At 37.9% G+C, this 13,341-nt stretch overlaps 1 protein-coding gene across 1 annotated transcript; it reads left to right on the top strand.

Moving 5' to 3' along the window:
• Nucleotides 1–5,681: 5,681 nt before the first annotated feature.
• On the top strand, nt 5,682–13,184 carry LOC110609415 (transcriptional regulator ATRX homolog). Its single transcript, XM_021748973.2, has 11 exons — nt 5,682–6,173; nt 6,263–6,579; nt 7,441–7,518; nt 7,729–7,831; nt 8,499–8,587; nt 9,038–9,149; nt 11,062–11,115; nt 11,208–11,256; nt 12,228–12,328; nt 12,470–12,582; nt 12,695–13,184. Exons 1-11 carry the CDS (start codon nt 5,784–5,786, stop codon nt 13,032–13,034), a joined length of 1,746 nt encoding a protein of 581 aa, XP_021604665.1. The 5' UTR covers nt 5,682–5,783; the 3' UTR covers nt 13,035–13,184.
• The last annotated feature ends 157 nt before the right edge of the window (nt 13,185–13,341 follow it).

Raw genomic sequence — 13,341 nt, forward strand, 5'->3', positions numbered from 1 at the left:
AGGGTCTCACCTCAGAAAGTGAAAGAAACGGCAAAGTTTATCCTTTCAACCGACTGAAGGCCTTTTATAGGTGGCTGGCCAGACCACCTTCGGTGGCCACACGTGAAACCAAAAACCATGCATGTTCGGCGGCCGAATGTCTCCTTCGGCGGCCGAACCTGGCTTTTCTGCCTTGGTTTGGCTTGTCTGCCTTGGTTTTTTTCTTTCAAACACTTAGTTCCATTTACCTTTAAAACATTAAAACATACTAGATTACTTTTAAAAAACCATAAATCTCACCCGTCGAAAGATTCCGACATCCTGGATTCCACCGGACGGTAGGAAATTTCGATGCCGGACTCTCGCCGGGTATTACATTCTCCCCCCTTAAGACCATTCGTCCTCGAATGTTCCTAAAACAACAAATAAACACATAAAAGGAGGAAACTAACCTCAAAACAGATATGGATATTGTTGGAGCATCGACTCCTGCGTCTCCCAGGTGCATTCTTCGAGATTGTGGTAGTTCCACAGAACTTTCACCATCGGAATCTCCTTGTTCCTTAGCTGTCTGATCTGTGTGTCCAGAATCCGTACTGGCTACTCTATATAAGTGAGATCTCTAAGAATCTCCACATCAGGCTCACTAAGAACCTGACTCGGATCTGACACGAATTGCCGTAGCATAGAAACATGAAATACCGGGTGAATCCTCTCCATAGAAGTAGGTAAATCTAGCTTATACGACACATTTCCAATCCTCTGTAAAATCTCAAAGGGTCCAATGTACCGTGGAGCTAACTTACCCTTTCTTTCAAAACGAACCACTCCTTTCATTGGAGACACCTTCAGCAATACCATATTACCCTCTTGGAATTCTAACAGTTTCCTGCGAACGTCCGCATAGCTTTTCTGCCTGCTCTGAGCAGTTTGAATCCTCTCTCTGATCACGGGCACCACTCTACTGGTAATCTCTACTAACTCTGGCCCTGCAAGAGCCTTCTCTCCTACCTCTTCCCAGCAAACAGGTGATCTACACTTCCTCCCATACAACGCTTCATAAGGAGCCATCCCAATGCTAGCATGATGACTGTTATTGTAGGCAAACTCCACTAGAGGTAGATGCTGCCTCCAAGAACCGCCAAAGTCTAACACACACATTCTGAGCATATCCTCAATGGTCTGGATGGTCCTCTATGACTGTCCATCAGTCTGCGGATGGAAAGCAGTGCTAAAATCCAACCTCGTGCCCATCGCACTCTGCAGACTTCGCCAAAATCTGGAGGTGAACTGAGGTTTACTTACCATTGCCAGGGCATAGTCAAAGGCTCCTGGACTTTACTATACCTGCCAGGGCGTAGTCAAAGGCTCCTGGACTTATCTCAGTGACTATTGGATCATTTAGCATTCACCCACATCAACAAATAACTATGCAATGCAACATATTCGTGGATTCTAATGCAATCAACCTACTGCATAACCATGATGCATGAAATATGCTAAAAACATTCCATTTCTCAATTAAAAGAATTAAGTTTAGTTCACTCACCTCTGACTATCTGGACTGACTCTGCAGGCTCTGTAAACGCTGGAGCAGTACTCACTGCTGCTCTCTCTGGTTTCTCTGGTCTGTGTAGGCACAGATAAACTCAAATGAGGGACCAAACTAGCTGAGGAACAACTCTATTAAACTCCCCAAGAATCCCTTTAAACTCACTCAAACATCCAGGCAAAGCATGCAAAGGAAGGCTGGATAGGACACTTTCGGCGGCAGGTTTGGCGGCCGAAAGTCCTCTCCAGAGCCGAAACTCATGCACCTTCGGCGGCCGAATCTTTACTTTCGGCAGCCGAACCCTTTCGGAGGCAAGTTTCAGGGGCTGAAAGGCACTCCAGAGACGAAAGTCTCTAACCTTCAGCGGCACCTTCGGCGGCAGAAACTCCCCTCCAGAGCCGAAAGTCCAAAGGCTCGGGGGCAAGCGGAGGCAACCGAAGCCACCTCCTTAGCACATTCGGCGGCCGAACCATTCTTTGGCGGCCGAAGCTGGGTTCATCAAGAAGGCAGAACCTGCTCTGCCTCACGCCAAAACACACCAATCTTTCTCCAACTCAAACACCTCAACGCCTCAACATGCATACACCCAAGTATATGCTCAAAGGGGTCAAAACCTACCTAAAAACCCCAACAACACAAAACATATAACACATATACAAGCTTTTCTCACAAAATCATCAAAAACTCTCTTTTAACCCTATTCATGCAACTCTCTCCCAAAACCTCATAAAACCTTCAGAAAACATAAAAACAAGGTCAGGATCTTCACTTACCTCTTGAAACCAAAAAGATGAACGATCCTAACGTGGAGTTTTGGAGCAACTCTCTTTCAAACTCTCCAAACTTCACAACTTTGTGTTTTTAGCTCAAAACCTTCAAAAACCTATAAAAATCAATCAAATCTTTGCATGAGGTAATGAAAACATGAAGAAAACTGAAGAAGGACAGGGTCTCACCTCAGAAAGTGAAAGAAACGGCAAAACTTATCCTTTCAACCGACTGAGGGCCTTTTATAGGTGGCTGGCCAGACCACCTTCGGCGGCCACACGTGAAACCGAAAACCATGCATGTTCGGCGGCCGAATGTCTCCTTCGACGGCAGAACCTGGCTTTTCTGCCTTGGTTCGGCTTTTCTGCCTTGGTTCTTTTCTTTCAAACACTTAGTTCCATTTACCTTTAAAACATTAAAACATACTAGATTACTTTTAGAAAACCATAAATCTCACCCGTCGAAAGATTTCGACATCCTGGATTCCACCGGACGACAGGAAATTTCGATGCCGGACTCTCGCCGGGTATTACACCTTGACTTGTACTACCATTCTTCAGCAGGAGCTCAATAAATATATTGACGACCTGAAGAGCATGACCTCGATAATGGAGGAATCTCGACTTCAGCAGCAGCAACTCCGCCAAAAGGTTTCAATTATGGAAGAGAGGTGTGCTTCTCTGTTAAGGGATGCCAGGGCTATAAAAGATAGAGTTTAGCAGGCCTGTGAAGAACGACTACAAGAATATAAAGGCTCAGCGGAATTGAAGGAGAAGATATATAGTGAGACCTTCGTATGTTTGCTTCGGGCTACAACCAAGGCTTCAAAGTTGCCCGTGATGCCGCCTCTGCTTCATTAACTAACCTGTAGCTCCCGAAGTTGACTCTGATGGCAAAGAGGTCCGCTATAGAGAGGATGACAACCCCTTCCCTAAGAACCCCCCTCTTTTTCCTTCTATAAAGCAGCAGGGCAACCCTTCTACGTCCCTTGTAAATAATGATTTAGTTAGCAGCTCTCCCTTCCCCTGCTACTTCTGTAACGAATTCTAATGATGTAGGGAAAGAATCAATAAATTCATTTTTAGGCCATTTATTATTTTACTTTCTCCTCGTTAATTTGAATTTTATTTGTATTCTTATACTTAGACTGTATTTCGTGAATGATACTCAACGGTTTTGTTTGATAGTTGCTTATTTTATGAATGCGACTAGCTTGGTATACTTGACTTCTGCTTATTGGAAATCACCTTTACTTGATTTTATTTTAATTTCTGTGTTGGAAATCATCTCAGTTTTTATGTCTTTAGACGTTTTTTGTTCTTTTATCACTTAGATTTTTATTAGGATTGGTTTTGAGTTTCTTTAACTGGACTGGTTTGGTACCAGAGGCTGGTTTTTTAAGATCGGTGTCCCTATGATTACCTCTGGCTTCTTGTTTGGTTCCCTAACTTGGCATGCATTGTTCCAAGGATTCATTTCTTCCTTAGTTTTTTTTTTTCTCTTTACTTTTGATTTTAAATTCGGTAGGTAGGGAGCCTTTGGTTCTTTTGGCTTTACTTGGATCCTCAACTTGGCTTCTTGGTGCTGGAGGTCTATTTTCGAGACCGACACCTGCCTCATTGTACTTCTTTTTCTCAACTCGGCTTTATGGTAAGTCAATTTTTGAGGCCGACACTTGCCTCGTTTGGCTTATTTGTTTCATACCACTCAAATTTTGGTGCCGGAGATCAATTTTCGAGACCGACACCTGCCTCATTAAGTTTCTTTATTTTCTTAACTCGACTTTTTGGTGCCGGAGGTCTATTTTTGAGACTGACACTGCCTCATTGGGTTTCTTTATTTCCTGGCAGAGAATTTTTTTAGAGAAAAAAGGAGGAATTTTATTCACTTATTCAATGTTTACAATTGCATTGTATGTTTATTGAAAATACCTCTTCAAGTGCTGAATGTTCTAGGCGTGAGGCTCCAGGTTCCCCTGTAAGTCCTCAATTTTGTATACTCCTGATGATCTTAGTGGCTCTAAATGGTCCCTCTCAGGTTGGCGCCAGTTTGCCCACAACGACCTTTTTCCCCGTGGCTTCCAACCTCGTTAAAGCCAAGTCTCCAACCTTCAGGTTTCTTTCACGAACTTTTTGGTTGTAGTATCAAGTTGCTTTCTATTGGTAAGCTGTTGTTCGCACTTTGCTCTTCATCCCTGATTTCTTTGAGGACATCCAGGTTACTTCTCAGTTTTTCACTGTTGAGATCTTCATCATCAAACTGTACTGGGTGTATTGGGATTTGCAGTTTTATGGGAACCACAACTTCTGCCCAAACACTAATGCGAATGGGGTTTCCTCTGTAGGTGTCCAAAGTGTAGTTTGAAATGCCCATAGGATACTGGATAATTTGGATGCCCAATTTTTCTTAGCACCGTCTAGACGTTTCTTCAATCCTTGGAGAATAGCTCAGTTTTCACTTCGATTTGACCGTTTGTCTGCAGATGGGCTACCAAGGAAAACTTGTGCCATATACTCATATTCCTCATGAAACCTTTGAAAGAGCTGCAGTCGAGCTATCTTCCATTATCTGAGATGAGCATTCTGGGTATCCCAAACCAACAAATAATGTTGCTCCACATAAAATCTATTACTTTTTAGACTGTGACAATGAGAACAGCCTCTACCTCAGGCGACTTGAAAAAATATTCTACGGCTATTATCACGAACTTTTTCTACTCCACAGTTTTAGAAAATAGTCCCAATATATCTATTTTCCATTGTGAAAACGGTCATGAGCTTGATATACTCGACTGTGGTATAGCCTGAAAAAATTTGATTAAAAAAAATATTAAAAAATAGTTGATTTAATAATTTAAATAAAAATTAATGGAATTCATGTGTTTTTTTTAAAAATAAAAAATAAATGATTAAAATATTTAAATTTATAATAAGTGAAAGAAAATGGATGGAATTTTAATTTTTTCAAATATTTTTAATTTAAAAATAAGTCAATAAATATATTTTTATATTTTTATGGTAAAAAAATAAATAAAAAGATTGAAGTTTAAATAAATTAATTATAAAAAAATTTAAGTGATTTTGAAAATATAAAAATTAATTTATTAATTATGTTAAAATTTAAAAATTAAAATATAATTTATATATTAAAAAAATAATAAAAATATTTATATTTTTTTAATGGTAAAAATAGATGAAAGAGTTTTAATTTAGATGAATTAATTTAATAAAGGTTTTACCTATTTAAATTTAAAAGTATGAATATTAATTATATTAAAATATAGTAATTAATTTATAATTTATTTAAATTATTAATTATTTAACGTGTTTTTAGAATAGGAGGACTAAATAATTAATTTTAATAAATTACGTAGTCTAAAAAGTGAATTTTCTTTCTTGAACGGTTTTGCGCCCTACCCAATCCCCTCCATTTGCTGAAAAACTTCTGTGCTCTTCTGCATCAATTATTTATTTTTATCGCAAAAATGGGCAGCAAGACCAGGAAGAAGCACAGAGAGGACACGCCCACATCATCTTCGAACTCCGACGATGATGATTCGGAAACCTCGGAAGATAGACGGCGCCGCCGCCGGAAGGACAGGCGAAGCAGCGATGGGAGTTCGAGGAGAGAGGACAGGAAGAGAGAAAGGAGAGATGAGAAGAGGAGAAAGAGGAAAGAAAGAAAAGAAAGGGATAGAAAGAGAAGGAAATCAAGGAAGAAGAGGGATTATGACTCAGAATCTGAATCTGGGTCTGGCTCGGAGTCCGGTTCTGGGTCTGATGCCGAGGAGCCGAAGAGACAACGGGTCAAGCCGGAAGATGTGGTGAAGGAGATGTTGATGGAGTTTCCTGATGTTGGAGATGACCTGAAGCAGGTAACTGTGATATTCTCTTCTGGGTGTCGAAGCAAATTAGGTTTTTTACTTGTTCTGAAGTTAATTTCTTCCATTTTTATTGAATATAGCTTCTCCAAATGATCGACAGTGGCCAAGCTGTTGACATAAAAGGCATCTCTGAGAAGCCTTTAATCAAGCATCTGAAGAAGCTTTTTGTTTCCTTGAACCTCATGGAAAAAGGAGATAGGGTATTTTTGCTGCCTTCGAATAATTGTCCTACCTTGGAGCTTGTTGGACCCCTCATCGAGGCCCATATACGATCTAAAGAGCAAAAGGTTGATGATGTGCATTCTGTACCGCCTGTTGCAGAAAGTAAACAACTTTCAGATAACAACAACTCGGTAATGCCAGCTCCAGATGATGATGCTTCTGGTCCAAGAAGAAGGTGATAAAATTTCCTTTTTCTTCCTGCTCTCTTTGTTCATGAGTTTTGGCATTTACATTTCATTCGGTAAACTGCTGAAATATGATATGTACATAATATCTGAGAATAACCCACTAGTGTGGCAATTTGACAGTTAATTATTTGCTTGTTTAGTCGGAAAATTCGCATTGGCATCCCTGTCTACTTATAACTGTTGGAACTTACAATCCGATTCTATTGAGATAGAACCCTTTAGTTTGGTTGACTGGCTGGACTCTTTCTTATTGCATGTTGCATGACTAAGAGGATTTTGAGTTATTAAGCTGTCAACATGCATCTAAGAACTTGCCTTTGTTGCCAATCTAAATATATGGGATCCCGTCATGCAAGGAACAATTTTCTAGACCATTTTTCTTGCCCTTTGTAAGATGAGTTGCTAGTTTTTTCAAATGGTGGGTATATAGTTTTACTGCATGTTTTCCCTTGTCTGATTTTGATAGCCTAAAATGAGTATGTGAACTCTACTCTTCATGAGTTTTTTGGAACCTTCATAGACTAGAATTCACAAGATATGATGCCATGTTTCGTAGGAAATCAATATTGAGATTCAATGTCAAATTGACAATTTTTATTGCCACTGAAAAATCAATATTTGAGTACTTAAGCTGGAGTTGTGATCCATAAGCCTTTGTCAAGGCCTGCTCGGGGCATATATTGTGCTTTGGTGGTATCCCTATTATGAGACCTGGATTATGAATATGGTAATTAATATATAATATGATAATTGATTAAATTGCTAAACCATATGCTGACTCTTTAATTATGATATGTCTTTTGTATAAAAAAATTGACTCTTCTATCTCTGCTTACATTGGGTTGAAGGATGATTGGCCCTGAAATGCCATCAGCTGAGTTACTTGCTGCTGCAGCGAAGTTAACAGAAGCACATGCTGAGCTAAGGTATTTTCTGAAACATTTGCTTCAATAGAGGCTTTATTTAGCTTAATTGATTCATTTGTTTGAATGTCATTTATTTTGGTTTCACTTTCACAATATGACTTTGGTGGTTATACAGTATTAAGATGTGCTCTATTTATATTGTGTTTCTATCAAGATGTATTTGCTTGTTGATGTGGTGTCTGTATGGTGTTTTCTAATGTACAATTCTAGAGAAGCTGAGTTGGAGGAAGATGACGAACTTTTTATAGGACCTGCCCCACCTGCTATGGTTGCTGAAGCTGAATCGGCAAATGAGGCAGAGCGTTTTGAAGAGGTTCCTGATTTTGCTTTTTTTGAATCTCAATCATACATTGTCTGTCTTTTCTCATTCTTTATAATGAAAGTACATAGTTCCAAGTATGTTCAAACCATTTATAGTTGAGCTAGCAAAATACACTTTCGTTTTTGTTTCTTGGAAATCCTAATTCGTGCAACTCAATTATTGCAGTTCTTAAGGTATTTTGTTCTGTTTTGTGGGTATTATAGGAGATCTCCTTGAGCCATATAAAAAAAGTTTTTGGATAAGTATCTTTTTGCCCCTTATTCTTGGGCATTATTTTGTATCAGAGGATCTCAATTGTTTTATTCTTATCCATGAGCCATAAGTACAGGGATAGGAATGAAGCTTTAAATATTAGTGCAAGATGCTCTTGTTCTTCTCTCCATACGCCCTTTGTGGACCTAAACTTGTTATTGACCTTGTTTTTTCTTTTTGATGCTATTTATTTGCAAAATTAGGTAATATTACCCTTGCTAAATTTCAATATGGGGGCAATAATTGAACCTACCTACGGATTCTATTATTATTATGCCGCTGGTCAATTTTGATAAACATTTTGGAAATACACTTTGTTTCTTTCTAGTTCTCTCTCAATTTATTTCCTTCCTTGAGTATGCTTGAGGTAATGTCTGTTAGTAATTGCATATAACTTATTGAACAGGTGACAAGGATAATGGGCGTTGAAGGTGATTCTCCATATGATGTTGTAGGAGCGAATCATAACACCTCTGCTGAAAATATAAAGAAGAGGTAAAGTTTTTAATCAACATTTTAGGCAATGCAATCTGAGAATTCCTGAAGTTACTGTGAGAGCTTTATTTTCTTCCCAGATTGGTGATTTGTTATCAGCCTATCTCTAGATGTAAAGAAGGTTGTCAATATCCACAATATGTCCTTGACACTGTTTTTAAAAGAGAAACAGGGAGATGTTGCGAAGAAGTTTTAACTAATAAGATTTTAATAGGATTTTTCTAAGTGATAATTTTTATTAGTTATGTGTGCATATTCTGGCTTTTTGGTCTATCAGTGTTTTTGTTGCTCTTGGACATAGAGATGATTACTAGGAACAAAAACATTTAAATGTCAATTGTAAACCCTTCAAGCAGATTCAATTTCATATGTGATTCTTGTCTTCAATCGAAATCCTTTGAAATTGCTGTACAATGTATACATTGACAAACCACATTGTTATCTCCCCAGATACTGGAAGCTGTCCCTTTTGGTGCATCCGGACAAGTGTTCTCATCCTCAAGCTCATCAAGCATTTATCAAATTGAATAAAGCATTTAAAGAGTTACAAGATCCAGATAAGGTGAGTCTTTATATTAACATGGTCTTGGTGTGAGATTTGGTACATGCTTTCTTGGTGTTGCTGCATGGTAGAGATCAAAGCTAGGACCTATTCACACTTGATTTTCCCTCTACTGGTTGAGCTAAATGCTTGAGTGATGAAGTGAAAAATGCTTTTTGTTTGATTTTGATGTCTAGGTTTGTTATGTGGACTGCTCCTCTCTGTTTTTTGAGTTGAATTACTGTGATATGATGCACTTTTGTTCCTAAATTATCTGCCTTCTACTTCTTCCACCTGAAGTGTTACTTGTGCTTGCAAAAGGCATGGTCTTGGGTATTTAGATGGTGCAAATTGTTTTGATACCAATCCCGATGTGTGTGTGTGGGCATGCGTCCATGCATGGTAATAAATAATGATATTGACAGAGCAGTTGTTAAAACCATAACTGCCTTTTTTCAAGATTCAAATTGACATAATTGCCCATTATACTTCTCAAAGAAATGATTGTATTGGGTTAGGTTTTGTGGGGTAATTAGGATTTGTTCTTGCCATCTTATTTTTGTTAGAGATCTTCTCATGAGGTCTCTATTATCATTGTCTTTGGCTCCATAATGAGTGTGAAGTCGTTGTTGTGGTTCTATATTTTCATGAATGATCAACTAAGAGAATGTTGACAGGTGCCATGGAGAATCCCAAACGTGATGGAGGAGAATATGATAGTTTATGATGCTTATTAATGAATTAGTGAAAGAGAAAAGAGTGTGAAAGGATGAGATGAGTTCTTGAAGAATGAAGTAAATGGTTTGGTTAGCTGACCTTGTTAAGAATTGTGGATTTGTTTTGATAGTCGATTGTTGGATTAGCAAGGTGACGGCTTGAAGGACTGATTGAAAATTGAAATGGAGGAAAAGGAGATAAAGGCTAAGTAGAAGACTAGAAATGTGATTTCTTTTTGTTCATGTTGATTGAGAAAAACAAGAATATGGAATGAAATGGAGTAGAGATTAGACAAAATGAATTAAAAGGAAAAAAGAAGAATAACACCAAAGTCGGAAGAGTGACCAAAGGACAAATCGGTCAAGTTACCAGGCCTTTGTGGACTTGTTGATAGACTTGCAATAGTCTGCTTCCTCACTTATATGAAACATTCACTGAACTGGATATAGTGTGCAGATCACATATGCTTTTGTTTGTTTCTGGATACTTGAAAACAAAGAATTTGCAGTGCTACCCAGCACTGGCTTGAGCCAAAGAGAGCTTAGCTGATTTGCAACTCTATGTACATTTTGCATAATTGTGTTTACGAGGCAAGCACAGATAAAATAATGTAAAACAAAACAACATAAATACTGAAGCAAATAAATATTAAAAGAAAGACCACTGAAGAGAGGAAAAAAGAAAAAGGTTGGCAATGTAAATTGAACCATAGCAATGAATTTGTTTTGGCATGATGGAAGCTCCTGAAACAATATTGGGGAAATTGAAGCATTTCACAAAGAGGATGTTGTTGGTCCCTTGTGAAGATAAAAGTGCAAATATTATGTTAATTACCAGTGAACTATGAAATTGAAAAGGTTAGCAGACATAAGAAAAGACAAAATGTCCAAGTGACCCAAGAACTCTCATGTTACCTAGAACTTGATTGGGGAATTTTTTAAATGCCTTTTTCCTAGTGAAACTCTGGTGACATTTTTTTTCCAAGATTTGCTTAATTTAAATTGCCAAGTTTTGCGGTGTTATTTATGCAAGTAAATTGTTAGTGATGTTGTGTAATTGGAAATTTCAGTTTGTCTTTTTTGGATTTTAACTTGCTTGTGGGATTTCATTATTTGCATATGGTTGCTTATGTGGATCCTGTGCTGTGAACTCTATCTTGTATGTTTTGGGTGTTTGACTTTGCTATTTCTTCACATTCTTGTTTGTTTGCTTGCAGCGAAAATTGATGGATGAGAAGATTAAACTCAAGGAGGAACAGGAACAGTTTAAGGTTTGCGCTTCTAACCAAGTATTAGTCTCCTTATGGCTTCTTAGAGTTATTTAAAGGCTAATGCATCATGTAAATGATTTATACATGTGAAGGTTGAGTTGAAAGCTATGCGTGAAGCTGCTCAATGGAGAAGATCACAAGGTACTTAATTACTTATGTAGACAGTATTCTGAATTTCTAATTTAGAAGGCCATACCGCCTTTCCTTGTGCGTGGGCTGGGGATTTAGATTAGATATGATATTGTGGCTGAACTATATTCTATTTTCTTTTCTTCCCTTGAAAAATATTATCATCCAATTTGTTTGCTGAAGTAGAACATGGTTGTCTTCTATGGTTATTTTGTTTTTATGTTTTTTTAACTGTTAGATAGTAGACCTCATCAATACATCCAATATTAGTTACTGACAAACTATGTTTTACTTTATAAAAACAGAGTTTTGGTAGAAACTTCCTAGACCTTAATAATTTAGGACAGACACAATAATATGTATAGTTGTCATTTTGAGGTAAATATTAATACACATAAATAGTTGACATTGAATGCTCATTGATAATAATGTGAACTTGTGAAGCATTCAAATTAACAGCATTTTTAGTGGGCCCATATTTGGTTTGGAGGCCAGCACATAGTATGTCTTAGTCCGATGTTGCATGTTGCCTTGTGCAGAAGGCAGTCATAAAACCCATAAGAGTGGCCCATGATTTAACTCCATGATACAATATATTATTTGTTGAAAATTGAAATGATATTTGTCTCTTGGTTATGTGCCTACATCATGTCAAACAGGAGGTTTTCTTTATTCCACATTTTAGCATGACGATTTTTAAGAGTCTTTATTGGTGGGACTATGAAAGCTAGTTGAAACTTGCATTAGGCGTATATGAAGAGCCAGTTCTTGTAGGCAGTACAAACCGGCAACAAAACGCACTTGCATATCTAGCTTCAGGTCCTTGAGTAATGAATATTAGCATCTGGATTCTGGAGATACTTTTTATCTGAAAATTATTTTCTGAACTCTCCCTCCTCCCTGGAGCAGGCTTGACTCGTGTCAATGCAATGTAATATGTTAAAGCACTTGTCCTCGGAACGTAAGAAAACTGTTGTTGGCAGGGATATCCATGGAGGGTGATGATGAGCTCCTGGCAGAAACTGAAGTTAAAGTAGCCCCAAAAAGAGATGAATGGATGACGACACTGCCTCCTGAAAGGAAAGTAAGGACTTCCAGTGCCTCCTTTTCTTGCTTGCTTCTCTTGCATATTTTGTATTTATTCTTGCAACATAAATATGAATCTCGATTGTTTTTCTACACTCAGATTAGTACAGCTAAATGAACTTGTTTTTATTATTCTCAGCCAGGCATGACCATGCATTCTTCAAAATTCAGCAAGGGTTCTAGAGAAGGACGTGGCGACACTAGTGTTTGGACAGATACCCCTTCAGACAGGGCCCAAAAGGCAAAAATGAAGTATGAACTCTTGTCATGTGCAAATTTCTTGGCCCTTAAATAGTTCTTTGGTTCTGTGTATTTACAATATGGTTAAAATGATATTGCTAATGTAGTTACTGTCATGTATCAGTTACTTGGAAGCATATAACGAGGCTGCAGCACTTGCTTCGAATGAAGAAGAAAAGAAAAGGTCAAGTGCAGATGCAGATTTGGTGGATAAATACAACAAAGCAAAACGATCAAAATCTTTAGTACAAAAGCACCAAGAAGAGGCTGCAAGTCGTTCAAAGAAGAAATCAAAGGAGCAACCAGAGAAAGAAGAATGGGCAGGACAGCACCCATGGAAGCCTTGGGATCGCGAGAAGGATCTTGTTGCTGGAAGGCAGAATATAAAATTTGATGCAGACAACATGGCTCAGGGTTTGTCTTCCAGGTTCTCATCAGGAAACTTTCAAAGGAACTTCCTTTAGTCCATGGATGAGCTCTTTTTATGTAGGATTACATGCTTCTTAAGAGAGAGAGATACTTAAACACTCAAGTGTTTTATGTTAACAATATACAGACATTGGTAAACTAGGAAATAAAAGATATTCATTTTATGGAATATAATTTCCAAATTATCTTCAGGTGCTCTGTATCAAGATATACAATAGAAAAAAAAGAAAATAATTAAATTTTTATGAAATTTTCAATTTCGAATAAGATATGATATGAAACAATATTGTGCTGATAATTATCTAGTTCACTGATACCTTATATGCAGGTTGGACATTCGGC

Source organism: Manihot esculenta, chromosome 2 (genome assembly GCF_001659605.2).
Source record: "Manihot esculenta cultivar AM560-2 chromosome 2, M.esculenta_v8, whole genome shotgun sequence".
Taxonomy (NCBI): domain Eukaryota; kingdom Viridiplantae; phylum Streptophyta; class Magnoliopsida; order Malpighiales; family Euphorbiaceae; genus Manihot; species Manihot esculenta.

Excerpts from the sequence above, each read along its gene's own strand:
- LOC110609415 (XM_021748973.2), top strand. The coding sequence starts at position 5,784 with ATGGGCAGCAAGACCAGGAAGAAGCACAGAGAGGACACGCCCACATCA. Across the intron at positions 7,519-7,728 it reads GAAGCACATGCTGAGCTAAG|AGAAGCTGAGTTGGAGGAAG; the intron begins GTATTTTCTGAA and ends GTACAATTCTAG. Across the intron at positions 9,150-11,061 it reads AGTTACAAGATCCAGATAAG|CGAAAATTGATGGATGAGAA; the intron begins GTGAGTCTTTAT and ends GTTTGCTTGCAG.